The sequence below is a fragment of the Protobothrops mucrosquamatus genome, unplaced genomic scaffold (genome assembly GCF_001527695.2).
Source record: "Protobothrops mucrosquamatus isolate PMUCROS unplaced genomic scaffold, P.Mucros_1.0 scaffold_101, whole genome shotgun sequence".
Taxonomy (NCBI): domain Eukaryota; kingdom Metazoa; phylum Chordata; class Lepidosauria; order Squamata; family Viperidae; genus Protobothrops; species Protobothrops mucrosquamatus.
The window spans coordinates 50,025-64,687 of NW_015386177.1; the positions used below are offsets into that span (position 1 = coordinate 50,025).

The 14,663-nt window shown below is 47.2% G+C and overlaps 1 protein-coding gene across 1 annotated transcript in view; it reads right to left on the bottom strand.

Annotated features, from left to right (window-relative positions):
- Window positions 1–5,446: 5,446 nt before the first annotated feature.
- The window catches only part of CDKN1B (cyclin dependent kinase inhibitor 1B), a 12,738-nt gene continuing 3,521 nt past the window's right edge, over window positions 5,447–14,663 (bottom strand). Inside the window, exons 2-4 of the mRNA XM_029284044.1 lie at window positions 9,164–9,647; window positions 7,921–8,089; window positions 5,447–5,920 (exon numbers count right to left, since the gene is read on the bottom strand). Of these exons, the coding sequence (XP_029139877.1) occupies window positions 7,938–8,089; window positions 9,164–9,647 (636 nt within the window). The 3' untranslated portion in view covers window positions 5,447–5,920; window positions 7,921–7,937. The remainder of the gene's footprint in view (window positions 5,921–7,920; window positions 8,090–9,163; window positions 9,648–14,663) is intronic.

Here is a 14,663-nt window from a genome sequence, read left to right on the forward strand (position 1 = left end):
TAATAATAATAATAATAATAATAATAATAATAATAATAATAATAATAATAATAATAATAATAATAATAATAGTAAAGTTGGAAGGGACTTTGGAGGTCATCTAGTCCAACCCCCTGCTCAGGCAGGAAACCCTATACCATTTCAGACAAATGGCTGTCCAGCCTCTTCTTAAAAACTTCCAGTCTTAGAACACAAGTCAGCTTAAAGCAAAGTTGCTAGATGGAAATCCACCAACACAACAAGGGAGGAGATATGGAGATGTAGGTGCCGTCTGCTTCCCTATCCCACAATGTAGGCCTGAACATGGGCATATGCAATATATTAAGTCTGGTTACCTGTGTTGGTGAGCACACCCAGTATCACTTGCTTGTGGATGACACCTCGGTGTCATAAAGACCGAGACCAAATGTGCACAGTTGAATTAATTCTGTAAATCGTGGCTTGTTTTGTTGGGCCAACACAACCGTTGCAGGCATCCCATCTCAGGCTGATGGAAATGTTTGATACTATTTTTTTCAGCCGTGGGGCACAGAAGAAGCTCAGGGGTTCAGTTATAGAGCCTCAAGGTGTCCCCACTTTTGCAGAAATGAAAAGTGAAAATGTTTGCAACTGGGTAGACAGGCCTCAAGGATAAGTGCATTTATTTATCCGTCAGTCCCTTTCACACATGTCTGAAGAAAACCTGGTTTTTAAGAAGAGGCTAGAGCAGGGGTCTGCGACCTTGACAACTTTTAAGACTTGTGGACTTCAGCTCCCAGAATTCCTCAGCCAGCATAGCTTAAAGTTGTCAAAGTTGCAGACTCCTGGACTACTAGACAGTCACTTGTCTGAGATGGTATAAGTTCTCCTGCTTGAGCAGGGGGCTGGACTAGAAGACCTCCAAGGTCCCTTCCAATTCTATTCTATTCTATTCTATATTCTATATTCTATATTCTATATTCTATTCTACTATTCTATTCTATTCTATTCTATTCTATTCTATTCTATTCTATTCTATTCTATATTCTATATTCTATATTCTATTCTATATTCTATTCTATTCTGTTCTGTTCTATTCGATTCTATATTCTATATTCTATATTCTATATTCTATTCTATATTCTATTCTATCCCATTCCATTCCATGTTATTCTATTCCATTCTATTATTCTGTTGTGTTCTGTTATTCTATTCCAAACTTCCCTATCCAATCTTCGGGGCCACAAGTTCTAAATGGTCTCCTACTCGAATTTAATTCGGCTTCTGTTTCGGAGCTCAGCCAAGGACTGGCCACCGGCCTTGATTTTTTTTCCCCCAAGCTCCAAGTGGGGGTTGGGGGGAGAGAAATGCTCCCACTCAGCAAATTCTGATCTGGATGCTGTTCGCATTTGAGGCCCAGAAGCAGAAAGGGCTCTCCAAGGCAAGGGCCTGGGGGGGGGGGGAGAGGGGCTTGTGCACAAGAACCGGGCTCCCTTCCCTGCGTACAACACAACTGCACACCCGCAGGTGAATCACAGAGGAGATCCGAAGGGAGGGGCTGGGGTGGACTGAACCATTTCAGCCTTTCAAGGGGGGGCGGGGGAGGCCATTGCTGAACAGGTCCGGAAGCCCAGCCTGTTCCTTGAACTCTTGCCAGGCGGTTGTGTGTATGTGTGGGTTGGGGTTTTTTGTTCTTTGCATTTTACATAACGAGACAATTAAAGGTGTATGTACCTGTGCAAGTACGCATGTGCGCTCTCTCTCTCTCTCTCTCTCTCTCTCTCACACACACACACACACACACACACACACACACACACTCCTTTCTTTTTCTCTTTCTCTCTCACACACACACTCTCCTTTCTCACACACACACACTGTCTGTCTCTCTCTCACACACACACACACTCTCCTTTCTCTCTCTCACACACACACACTCTGTCTCTGTCTCTCTCACACACACACACACACACTCCTTTCTCACACACACACTGTCTGTCTCTCTCTCTCACACACACACTCTCCTTTCTCTCTCTCTCTCTCTCTCACACACACACACACTCTGTCTCTGTCTCTCTCTCTCACACACACTCCTTTCTTTCTCTCACACACACTCTCCTTTCTCTTTCTCACACACACAGTCTGTCTCTGTCTCTCTCACACACACACACTCTCCTTTCTTTCTTTCTCACACACACACTGTCTCCTCTCTCTCACATACACACACTCTCCTTTCTCACACACACTGTCTCCCTCTCTCTCTCTCACACACACACACACTCTCTCCTTTCTCTCACACTCTCCTTTCTTTTTCTTTCTCTCTCACACACACACACTTTCTTTCTCTTTCTGTCACACACACACACACACATACTCTCTCTCTCTCTCTCTCTCTCACACACACACACACACACACACACACACACACACACCCCTCCTGTAAGCTGAAACAAAAGTCCACGGTGACATCACCGCAAGTAAGCGCTCTGCTGCCGGGCTGCCTTCCTCCCTGCAGGCTTCAAAAGGAGAAGACTTTTCGTGGCGCTGCCCGGTTCAAGATTTGTACCTGTCGGTTCAAAGCCCAAAGTCTTCCCCATCTGGCCTCCCCCCCCCCACTTTTGCATGGGGAAAAAACAGCCCAGGGAGAGAGATGGGAGAAGGCAGCTGCCCTGGCTGGGCCCTAAAACAAAACAAAACAAAAAAAACTTCTGCAAAAGGGAGGCAGGGTGATCTTTCAATAAAAGAATATTCTTGATGTGGCATTTCATCGGAGGGAAAGTCCTGTGGGGTTAGCCTACCAGAGTCCCCCCCCCCCCAAAAAAAATCTCTCCCCTGGGGTGAGGCGTCCGGCTGAGGTTAGGGAGCAGCCTGAAAGTTGCAATTTGTGGTTATTGACAGGCAAAAAAAGCCCTTAGCCAGGCTATGCGATATGATTTCTCTTCTAGGCTTGACTTTTGCCTCGCCTTCTTTTGCCTCTCTCCGTTTCTCTCGGCTGCAGTAAATCTCTTCACAAAGCAGGAGGTGCCGTTTCCTTCGTTTGGGGTTCGAAAAAAAAAAATAATATAGAAGCAAACGGCAAGAATAGCTTTGCTGCTTGTTTTTCTTAGGCTTTGTATTTCCAAAACAGGAAGTTTCTCTCACTCTCTCTGAAGTGGGGGGGGGAAGGCCCAGCGAGATTGTGCATTGCCTACAGGTGCAAAAATGCTCCTTCAATCCACGTTTCTCTTCTTGAGCCTCCATGCTTTTTTTGCGGGTAAAGTTGACATTTTGGGGGGTGTGAAATTACTTCAGAAGTGGGGCATCTTTATACATTGCAACTTCAGCACACAGGCACACAAAACAACAATACTGATGTGAAGTCAAAGATAGGCATCTGGGCAACTTATTTGGAAATGAACTGCTACAGGTGTGTAGTTTCTACTAGAGCTGTTTCTGTGCTCCTGATCTCCCTAAATCCTGATTAGGTTTAAACAAAATTCTAGATGTGAATGTCCTTGAGATGTAGTGGTCAAGGCACCAGGCTAAAAACTGGGAGACTGTGAATTCTACTAGGGAGGAGGAGTACTAAATATATTTGCTACCTTGTTTATTCCAACTTCTTCCTCTTCTTCCTCTTCCTTTTCTTTTTCTTCTTTTCTTTTTCTTTTTCCTTCTTCTTCTTCTTCTTCTTCTTCTTCTTCTTCTTCTTATTATTATTATTATTATTATTATTATTATTATTATTATTATTATTATTATTATTATTATTATTATTATTATTATTATGTTTGTAAAAACAAGGCAGGATACAAATTACTGAATGTCCACTTTCTGAGGAGGAAATGGTCTTGCTTTCCTCAAGTCCTTATAACTAAATTTGGGGGGTGGGTGTAGTTGTGTGAATAAACTCATAATTCATTGACAGATGTAGACATTGAACAATATTCTGGGAAGTTGGATCAGAAATAAACCAAAGATTATTTGAAGGGGCTAGTCCAGGGTTCTGCAACCTTGATAACTTTAAGACTTGTGGACTTCAGCTCCCAGAATTCCTCAGCCAGTTAGGCTATGGCCTAGCCCTAGGCAGATGCTGGCTCAGGGATTCTGGGAGTTGAAGTCCACAAGTCATAAAAGAGCCGAGGTTTCCCACCCTTGTTCTAGACTTTAGTTTGGAAAAAGTCATAGCTGATGACTACCTATACATCTTGATGTACAGGTAGTTTTCAACTTACAACCATTTATTTAGTGACCATTCAAAATTACAAGGACAGTAATTTTTCATACTTAACCACTCTTCACAGCACACCCCCCCCTGGCCAGGTAGTACTCCAAACTCAGATGCTTGGCAACTGGCTTGTATTTATGACAGTCGCAGGGTCCTGGGGTCATTTGACCCCCTTTGGCAGTAACCAAAGTCAATGGGGAAGCCAGAATCACTTAACAATCATGTTATTAGTTTTAACAACTGCAGTGATTCTTGCCACTGTGGCAAGAAAAGTTATACAATGGGACAAAACTAGCTTTTTTGTTTAGCCATGGAAATTTTGGGCTCATTCGTGGTCATAAATCAAGGACTACCTTTAAATATTTGGAAAGAAGGCAAATTGTTCCAGCAGGTTTTATAAAACACACAAAGACAGCTTATATGTTTATATATGGCAGTCGTCTTTATTGATTGCTTGATGTAAAACAGTATCACTTGGCAACTGGTTTTTTGTTTTTGTTTTTTTCTGCACATTACACACAAAAAATTGAACTGGCTCAGTCTGCAATCATTTAAGCACAGCCATATTAATTAACAAAACAAACTCCCCGCAGAGGCTAACAACAACAACAACAACAAAAATCCCCTACCAAATAGAGCATTTGCAAATGCACAAAAACCACGCGCCACTTTGGCTTTCTGGGAAAATATCTTCTAGATTAAAAAAAATCTTTTTTTAACATAAATAAGTTAGTATAATTTCTCAGTGTCTTTACAGTTATGTACACAGGTACATTTCAAAACTTTTTTTTTTCCAAAACAAAAAACAAAAAAAACAAAACACTCCCGCCTAGAAAATGTAAAAAATACTGTTTCCTTTTCATTTACCCACTTAATGAAGGCCAGAAAAGTGAGCAAATAAGAGTCTGGACTTCCAAGAATTTATTAATTTCTCCTCTATGTTGTATGTTGTTGGGCAGGACTTTTTAAAAAAGTAAGGAGGCCAAAGGAAAAAAACCCTATGAGAAAATGCCCCTTAAAAGAGTTCCTCTTTCGCAGCTCCAGAGAGAACTGGGCCTCCTACACAAAACTTTGTCTTGTGATCTCAAAGCATCGCACCCCACCTCAGAAATCAGATACTTCCCCAAAGTGCCCATCTCTTCCAGCGAGGTCAGAACAGGCAAACACTTCCCAGATTGTGTCCTTGACACATAAATTTCACCAGCAGATTCATTAACCTGCTGGGACAATGATTAAATGCCAATTTATTATCTTGGATTTTTCACACACAAACAAAAAAAAAAAGAAAGGGGGGGGGCAATGTTCCTTTAATAAACTGCATCTGCTTCAGCCTGGGGTTTGGAAGCAGATTTCGAACCCATCACCTTTCATTAGCTCCACCCCTTCACAAAACAAACAAAAACTCCCCTCCCCCCCCAAAGAGGGGAGAAAGGTTTATGTGCTACATAATGTAAAAACTATTTACACAGGTAGTACAAAGAAGCAAATGAGGAAAAACCTAATTGCAGAATGCTACATCCATTGCTTTTTAAGAGGCAGGCCCTTTTTAAGACGGCCCGGTTTAGTGTTATTCCACTGCAGATTTTTTTTTTTCTTTTCAGTGCTTTAACGTGTTCCCCATCCCATGGAGAATCAGTGATATGTTTTTCTTTCATTCACGTATTCATACACCTACAGGTGCATGTATGAATGCAAGCGCTGGGTCTTCCTGGCTTCTTTTGCCTCCTCCAAGTTGAAGGAAACAAATATTCTTTAATTCTGTAATGGAGGAAGAGAAAAGGTGTCAATTGCTGAGGGCTCCAATTCCCCGTTTCCTTATTATTAAGAGCGTCACAGAGTTGCGCTAAGTCTGATGTTTTTTATTTATCAAATTTCTACAACATCCGTCTCATCTAAGTAATTCTAGGCAGTTCACAAACACATATATAAATAAGCAAATATACAAACAAGCAAATAAAATCTGCTGTCAAAACATCCTGTGGGTCTACAGTTACACTGTTTAAATTTGTTATTTATGTTCAGTATATCCTTATTTTCCTCACAACAATCCTGCAAGGCTGGTTGGGTGGAGAGAGGGGACGGGCCCAAAGTCACCCAGCCGGCTTTCCTGCCTGAGGCAGGACTAGAACTCACAATCTCCCAATTTCTAGCCTGGTGCTCTCACCACTAGACCAAACTGCCTCTAATCATCAACTGACAAGGCAGCATTAAGACTTAGCCAGCCCACCAGTCAAGTCTGGTTTCTATTATGCCAACTTTTAGAATCCTGTTTTCTAAGTTAAAAGAAAGTCTTTGGCTTTTCAGAAAACCTGCAGATTCTACCGTTTTTCATCACTACACGCACACACACATGGCTTGATTTGTTTCCCAAATTAGTCAAGGTATGCACACACAGAGAGACAAAAATACAACAATCCAAATAATCGAGTACTCAACCCTTTTGAGCCACAAGCCTAACCAAGATTAGCATTAACTAACCCTGGCCTGCTGCAGAAATCCTTCTAAATATGTTGCCTTCTGCCAACAGCCCATCTTTTTGGTTTCCTCCCTCCCTCTCTCCCCTTTTCTAATCTCATCAGACAAAAACAAGACAACTCCACCAACAAAGATTTCATAACACACTTCTTTGACTAAGGAGGGATTCAGTTAATCTGCCCCAATCAGATTTCAGAGTGGAAGCTGACAGAATTATCCACAAATAGGAAACTGCTTCGATGTAGTGAGACGGGGCTAAATTTTGTGCAATCCTGTTATTTTCTGGGAGGTGTTCAAGAGACAGATAACAACCCCCCCACTTTGCCCTCCCTCCCTCTCTCCCTCCCTCTCCCTCCCTCCTCTCTCCTGTGATTGGTCCACCCAAAAGCTTTCATTTCCCTTTCAAATGTTCAAGTAAACAGCCAGTAGTAGTTAATTCGAACACGTGTCCTCCTCGCTCATCCCAACGGCATTCCGAGTATCCACTGACTTCCAAGCCGAACGCTCATTTTATTAATTTGAAAATCCGATCTGCCAAGATTCCTACACCATTCCTGCTTATGGAAAAGTCTCTCCAGAATGCCTGTCCTTAATTAACGAGATTCTGCTGCCTTTGAGCTGTTCCATTGACTGCCACTAAGAACACAGTCCAAATATGTTGTTTGCTAATTCATTTCCACCGAACTCCACAAAAGCTTTATCTCCAGACAGAAAAAGAGCCTGGACATTTCAAACGGTCTACCAATTGTTTACAATGCACAGCAGTTAAGGGGGGGGGGGAAAGAATTTTTATTTTTAAAAGCCCTTTTTTGGTGCATTCATTTTATTTTTTTCAAAGACAGGTTAAAAAGTAAAGAAAACTTTAACAAAGTCTATGTTGCCATCTTGCTAAAAATATATATATATATCCTAGGCCAGGGGTAGTCAACCTTGGCTCTTTTATGACTCGTGGACTTCAACTCCCAGAATTCCTGAGCCAGCTAAGCTGGCTCAGGAATTCTGGGAATTGAAGTCCACAGAGCCAAGGTTGACTACCCCTGTCCTAGGCAAATGCATTCAGAAGCAAAAGCCACCTGTTTATCCCCTATAGTAGAATTACTGCCCATTTTCTCCTAAAAGCCACTTCTTTACTTATGAGTAAGCATGAATTTGACAGCTTAAAAAAAAACAAAATCACATAAAAACTCCATACCTCAGCCAAAGAAATTGCACCAGACCGGCTTGAACGGATACAAAACAAACAAGCTAACGAAGAAGCATTTCCTTCTAAACAGCAAACCCACCTCGACAAACCACCCATTTACGTCTGGCACCGCTTCGGACCGGGCTGCTGCTGCTTCTTCTTCTTCTTCTTCGGTGTCTGTTCCTCGGAGCTGGCCACCAGCGGGTCTTCTGGAGGATCTTCAGAAATTTCTTCAGCTGTGTTGGCTCTTTTGCTTTGAGGAGAGGAATCTGAGAGGGGAGGATTGGGGGGGGGGGGAGAGAGAAAATGAGGAAGGAGGATATAAAAAAAAAGATTTATCCTGGCAACTGGTTAGGCACGGAAGAAGGGCAGGAAAAGAGCATCCCTTGAGTTTTGCAACCATCTCCAAAACATGCCGTGCATCCAGACCAAGGAGAATTAGAAGCCTCTTGTGCTGAGGACTGTCTGACATTTTGGCCCGGTTTGAGAGCCAGCGGAGAAAACCAGGGGGTTAAGGCAGGGGGGTCCCCAACCCCTGGGGGGGGGGCCTGGACCGTTCCTGGACCCCGGCATGCCACCAACTGGGCTGCCCAAACAAGCAAAGCGCCCTCCGGTCCATAGGGTTGCCAGGTGTCCACTATTTGAGCGGACAGTCCGCTTTTTTCACATTACGTTCACTATTTTTTTTTTTCACAAAATAGTGGACATTTTTTTTTTTATTCAAAAGCTTTATGATGAAATGGTACGTAATCTAAAGCTGTACAGTCTACTTTTTTTTACTACTTAACCCCCCCCCCCCCAATTGTCTGCTATTTTTTTGAAAGCAGACCTGGCAACCCTACGCGGTCCATGGAAAAACCTCTCTCCAAGTAACTGGTCCCTGGTGGCCCCAAAGGTGGGGGGACCTCTGGCTTAAGGGATCCCGGAGCCAAGCCAGCCTGCCTCACAGGGTTGTTGTGGTGGTGGTGGTAGTGGGGAAAGTAGGAGGAAAGTATGCGTTGGATAGGTTTGCCCGCTGGAGTTATGGGTGAAAAGAATAAGGGCGGGATGTCAATCAATAAAACCCGGCAAAAAGGTCAGGGTCTGCGAGGGGGTCTCTGGGAAAGCAGCGGGGCTCGCTTGGCTCCCTGCCCGGCCCGGAGAGGCAGATGGCGGGGCCGCTGCCCCGGCGGCCAAGGGCCCCAAACGGACCGGCCTTCGCTCCCAAGCGAGCCCGGCTCGGGCCCCCTGCGGGAGCCAGAAAAAGGTCGAGCGAGCCGGGGAAATGACCCTCTCCCGCCCCGGGGACGCTCGGCCGGACGGAGCCTCGGTGTGGCGGAGAGGCGGCGGGGACGGCGTCTTACCCTCGGCGGCAGGGCGCTTCCTGGGGCCGGCGCTTCCTCGGGCCGGCGCGGCCCCGTCCTGCTGGGGCTCCGGCTGGGGCTCCGGCTCCGGCGCCGCCGCCTCTCCTCCCTGCGCGCAGCGAAGCACCCCGGGCGGCGAGCGGTCGGCGCCGGGCTCCGGGCGGCGCTGGGGTCCGTCGGGCTGCCGGGCCGAGCCGAGCCGCGGCGGGCGGCTGTAGAAGTCGGGCAGCGCCGCCCGGTCCAGCGCCCGCCACTCGAAGCGGCCCTCCAGGGGCTGCCCGCGCCGAAAGTCGAAGTTCCNAGCCCTGCGAGGCCGGGCCTCGCATAAGCCGCGCGCGGGGCGGGCGGGCGGCGGGCGGCGGGGCGACCGAGGAGCGCTCTCGGCAGGTCCGGGGGCCGCCCAGGCGAGGCGAGGCGAGGCGAGGTGAGGCGAGCGCCGGCCGGACGGCCGAGCCCGGCGGGGAAGCTTCGGCGGCGGCGAGACCTGCGTTGCTCCAGGCGGCAGAAGCGGAGCCGGGAAGGAGCCCCGAGCGCGGCGGCGGCGGCGGCGGCGGAGCAAGAGGAGGCGGCGGAGGGCGCGCACCTTCTCCGGCCCCCCTGCCCAATATGGCGATGGAAGGGAGGCTGGCGGAGAGGCGGGGGATTGACACGGCTCGTCTATTTAAACGGAGGCGGCGCGCCATTGGCCCGGGGAGAGGGCGCCGCCTCGGCTCAACGCTCGGCGCGCGCTCCCGCTCCGCAGGCTTTCAAGGTGGCGCGAGAGGCGCGGGGACGCGCGCCCGAGCCGCCCAGGGCTGCCCTCTCCCGGGGAGCCGCCGGACGGACGGCCTGAACCGGCGGAGCCCAGGCGGGAGGCTGCCGTTTGCCGGCCGGCGGCCTCGGCAGGGTCGCTCTCGGGCAGGCCGCGGTCCCCAGGGGCCCGTTCCCTCCGGAGCAGAAGCGAAGGGGCGGCGGCGGCGGCTTCCGGCGCTCTCGGCCGTTCCCGGCGCTGCGGTCGGCAAGGGGAGGCGGCTGAGGCGGGAGGCCCCGGTCTCGGAGGCCGGAGGGCCCCCCCCGGTCCGGGGACTCAGGTACTGCCCCCCTGCCGCCGCCGATGGCAGGTCGGCCGGCCGGCCTCCTGTAAGGCCGGAGCGGCCCTTTCCCGCGGAGGCTGCCCGCCGCTTCTCTGCGGGGTCCCTGCCTTCATTTCCCTGCGGATTCCGCCCCCGGCTCTGTATCCTTCCCGAGGAAACGATGTGCTGCGTGACGGTAGATTTGGTCTCAAGCTAGGATTGGTGGCTTAGCATCGTGTGAGCCCAGAAAAGCCGGTCTCTCTTCCCTAAACTCTCCTTAAGGGATCGGCCGAGGGAATCCTGTTTCTGACTTGCTTCTCCTTCATCTAAGCCAGGATGTGCCTAAGAGCTGGCTACAAGGAAGCCAGAAGGAAACTCCCGTGCATGTGGCCTGGCCCTCCCTCCTTTGCACGTCTGAATGCAGCCCCAGCAGGTGGAAGAAAGGGGAGAGAGAGAGTCCCGATTACATTTTAACTGGATTCCTTGCCACAAAGTTCTCCTTCCTCAAATGGAGATACCTTGTTTCAATCTGTAGCCGGAGAGGATACATTGAGGGGGAGAAGCTGATCAGGATGCCTTTGTGTAGATCCAGGTGTTCTTGTTACACCTGGGTAGAGACAGGTTGCATCACTTGCTTCACACATACCTAGTGGTCACTTGGACCCCCCCCTAATAGTTCATGACAAATGCTACATTAAATGACGTTTTCTATGTGTCGAGTTATCAAAGATATTAAACGGCTCCTAAGATGTATATTTGACCATTGAAGTGGTGGACAGTTTCTGCCTTTTGGGATCAACCATCAACCTTAAAGGAACCAGCAGGTAAGAAATACCACAAAATGGCAGCAAAGAGGCCTTGAAAAAAATATTCCGGTGGCGTGATGTGTCTCTTAAGTATAACAACCAGAACAGTGGAAAGAAGAATAGAATAGAATAGAATAGAAATTAAAATAGGAATTAGAATAGAATAGAATAGAATAGAATAGAATAGAATAGAATAGAATAGAATAGAATAGAATAGAAGGGACCTTGGAGGTCTTCTAGTCCAGCCCCCTGCTCAAGCAAGAGAACCTACACCATCTCAGGTGGATGTCCAGTCTCTTCTTAAAAACCTCCAGTGATGGAGTGCCCACGATTTCTGGTGGCAAGCTGTTCCACTGGTTAATTGTCCTCACTGTTAGGAACTTTCTCCTTAATTCCAGGTTGCTTTTCTCTTGGATCAGTTTCCAACTGTTGTTTCTCGTCCTTCCCTCTGGTGCTTTGGTGAATAAATTGACCCCCTCTTCTTTGTGGCAGCCCCTCAGATACTGGAACACTGCTATCCTGTCTCTCCTATTTCTTCTTTTCTTTAGACTAGCTAAACCCAAGTCTCGCAGCCGTTCTTCGTATGTTTTGGTCTTCGTATGTTTTGATGGTGGGTTCCCTGTGGTGCTCTATGGAAGTCGATGTTGGCCATTAAAGAAGAAGGATAGGAAGGGCTTTTGACTGTTGGTGTTCAAGAAAATTCCTGAGAATATTGTGGACAGCCAAGAAAACAAACCAATGGATCGTTGAACCAATCAACAATGTTGACACAATCAACATTATGTATGCCAAGATCTATAATTTTGGAGAAGGTTCCCGCTAGAGGCACAAATGGCTCTAATTATCCTGTTTTGGACACATTATGCAAAGTTCTAGCGCTTTGGAGAATAGTGATGGAAAAGGTGGAAGGAGGAGAAAAGGACAGCCAGCGGTGGATGGTATCAATTATGGAGGTGATGGAGGCACCATTGGAAGAACTAAAGGATCAGGTCGGAAAGGGATCCCCGAGAAAAAAAATCTGTCTGCAGTTGCTAGGATTCTACATCCACCTGATGGCACATAATCAAAATTTACAAATCTTGTGTTGGGAAAATACATAGATAGTCCTTGATTTATTACATAACTGAGCCCAGAATTAACAGTCCTAAATCATGTTGGTAGGTAAGTGGACCACTATGTGACTGTGCCTGATTTTACAACTATTTTTGTGGTTATTGTGAAGCGAATACCATGGTATTAAAGTGAACTTGTTGAACTCAATGGGCACTTTTTGCTAGAAACCAGAAGCAAATGCCAATTTCTGGCAAAAATGAGGCCTAACCATGGTCCTTCCATCTGCAGAACCACATGGGGGGAAAGGTGACGAACAGCCCTGAGATCTGTGGATATTAACCATCCAAGTCTGTTCAAAAATGTGCTTTTTTCCCTGTCCTAAAGGCAGATAAGAGGATCCATGAAATTAAAACTCACCACGGGAGTTTAATTAAATCCCTGTCCCCAACTTGCAGCCCAGGAAGCCAACTTTAGCTAGTTTGTTATTGCTGCTGCAGGGATGAGAAGAAAATGATGGACACCCAGTGTCCTCTTTGGAAACATCCTTTGCATTCTTTGTTCTTGCCCGTTCAAGAAGTTATTAAAATTAAGTCCCTAGTGCCTGACATTCTGGTCCGACTATCGGCGATCTGGAAGAAAGCCCATCGCATCCAGTGAGATTGAACGTAAATGGGTTTATTACAAAGCAAAATATGTCATGTTCTTCTGCCTTCCTTGCTTGTATCACAATAGATGCATTTGCAAAATTGCCAACACGGTCCCTGAACTGTCGCTATTGGATGTGGCCACACACCATCGTTCTGTATTACCTGCCCAGTTTGGGAGTTTAGCTCACTAGGGGTTTCCTACCTTCACACCTTTTCTTCTTGAAATGCCCAGCAAATCATAAACAGGAAGCATAAAGACAGTCCTGTTGCCCCCAGGGTAGTTTCAGACCTCTGGGTGCCAGTGGCTTTTACCAAGTAAGGATTTCAGCCGGGAGGATTCTGCTTATCCACTGCTCCTGGGGATCAAAATAATCAGAATTACCAACTGAGAGATTTGCTTGTTGGATAATTGGTAGAAGACCAGCCACCTCTTTGAAGGGGAAGTCCCTTCTTGCTCAAAACATTCACAGTCTAGATTAAAAGATAAAACTGTCTGGTTGGAAACCCTGGTAATCTGGACTGTGGAACTCTCAGTGACAGGAATAACCTAGCTCTGCTACTCGTTACACGGAGAACATCCGATTCTCAATATTGCTAGGGCAGGGGTAGGCAACCTTGGCTCTTTTATGACCCGTGAACTTCAACTCCCAGAATTCCTGAGCCAGCTATGCTGGCTCAGGAATTCTGGGAGTTGAGGTCCACGAGTCATAAAAGAGCCAAGGTTGCCTACCCCTGCGCTAGGGTAACAAATGGAACAAAACAGTTTCTGCTTGCATGGAGGGTTGTTTGAAGTGGGTCCCCACCCAGGGAGAATCTGGTACCAAAATGAAGCGATGCGTTGCCAGGTCACTCTGCAAATGCCAGCCAATTGCAGCTTCCTTGAGCTGCTTGTAGGAATACAGCCGGTGCAACGTGTACTAAGGATCATTTTTTTCCCTCTGTGGTACTATTACGTATTATCACTAATTAAATTTATGTGCCTCCCACCTCTCTTGTCAGGCAACACACTGTGGCTTACACTATAAAGGCAGAGATAGAAACATTAAATATTAACATAAATAAGTTTAGAAACTAGAAAAAAAGGGGGAGGGGTGGGAATCTTCTAGTCCACTAACCACCTCCAGGGACGATGCCCCCATCAGAGCTCTGGGCAGAGCCAGGATTTGAGGCTCTGTTGGAAGATAAAAGAGGATGGATCTCATCTTGAAGGGTACAAAGATCCAGAGCAGGAGGCACAGCAGAAAACTCTCCTCCTGGATCCCACTAGATGACTGACAAGGTCCACAGCATGCCTCTTCTGCCAGAAAGAGGGGCGGACTATTGGGATGAGACGATTCCTTAGGTCAGGGGTCCCCAACCCCTGGTCCGTGGACCAGTATCGGTCCACAGCATGCCAGCAAGCAGGCCACATGAACAAGCAACGCTCCATCCTCAGGATGCTGGCAGTATTGAAAAACACACTCCTTCTGGTCCTTTTTCCATGGCACCAGTCCCTGGTGCCCAAAAGGTTGGGCACTTCTGCCTTAGGTGGCCTGGATTCATCCCATAAAGGGTTTTATAGGACCTGGCATTGGACCTGGAAACAGGAACCTGTGGTACGTAGGTTTGTACAAGGTGGCAAAATTAATGGGGCATTTTGCAACACCTGAACATACAGCAGTGACCTGCTTCATCACACTGAAGCTCTTGTGTTGCTCGCCTGGCCTTCAGAGAACAGAGTTTGCCAAAACACAAGCAGGCAACACGGCAGCTTTAGTTGGCTCTTAAAAATGTGGGGAGGGGATTGTGTGCCTTCCAGAAGTAGCTTCAAAATCAGTGTCGTGCCCACGAGGAGCCAAAATACCACCCTGAAGCTTTGCCCAGTCCTAATAGTTAATCTCTCTGGCTTTTTTGACGGATGCAAGGACAGGAACGCAGCAAGCTGTCCATAGAATTAAATGGA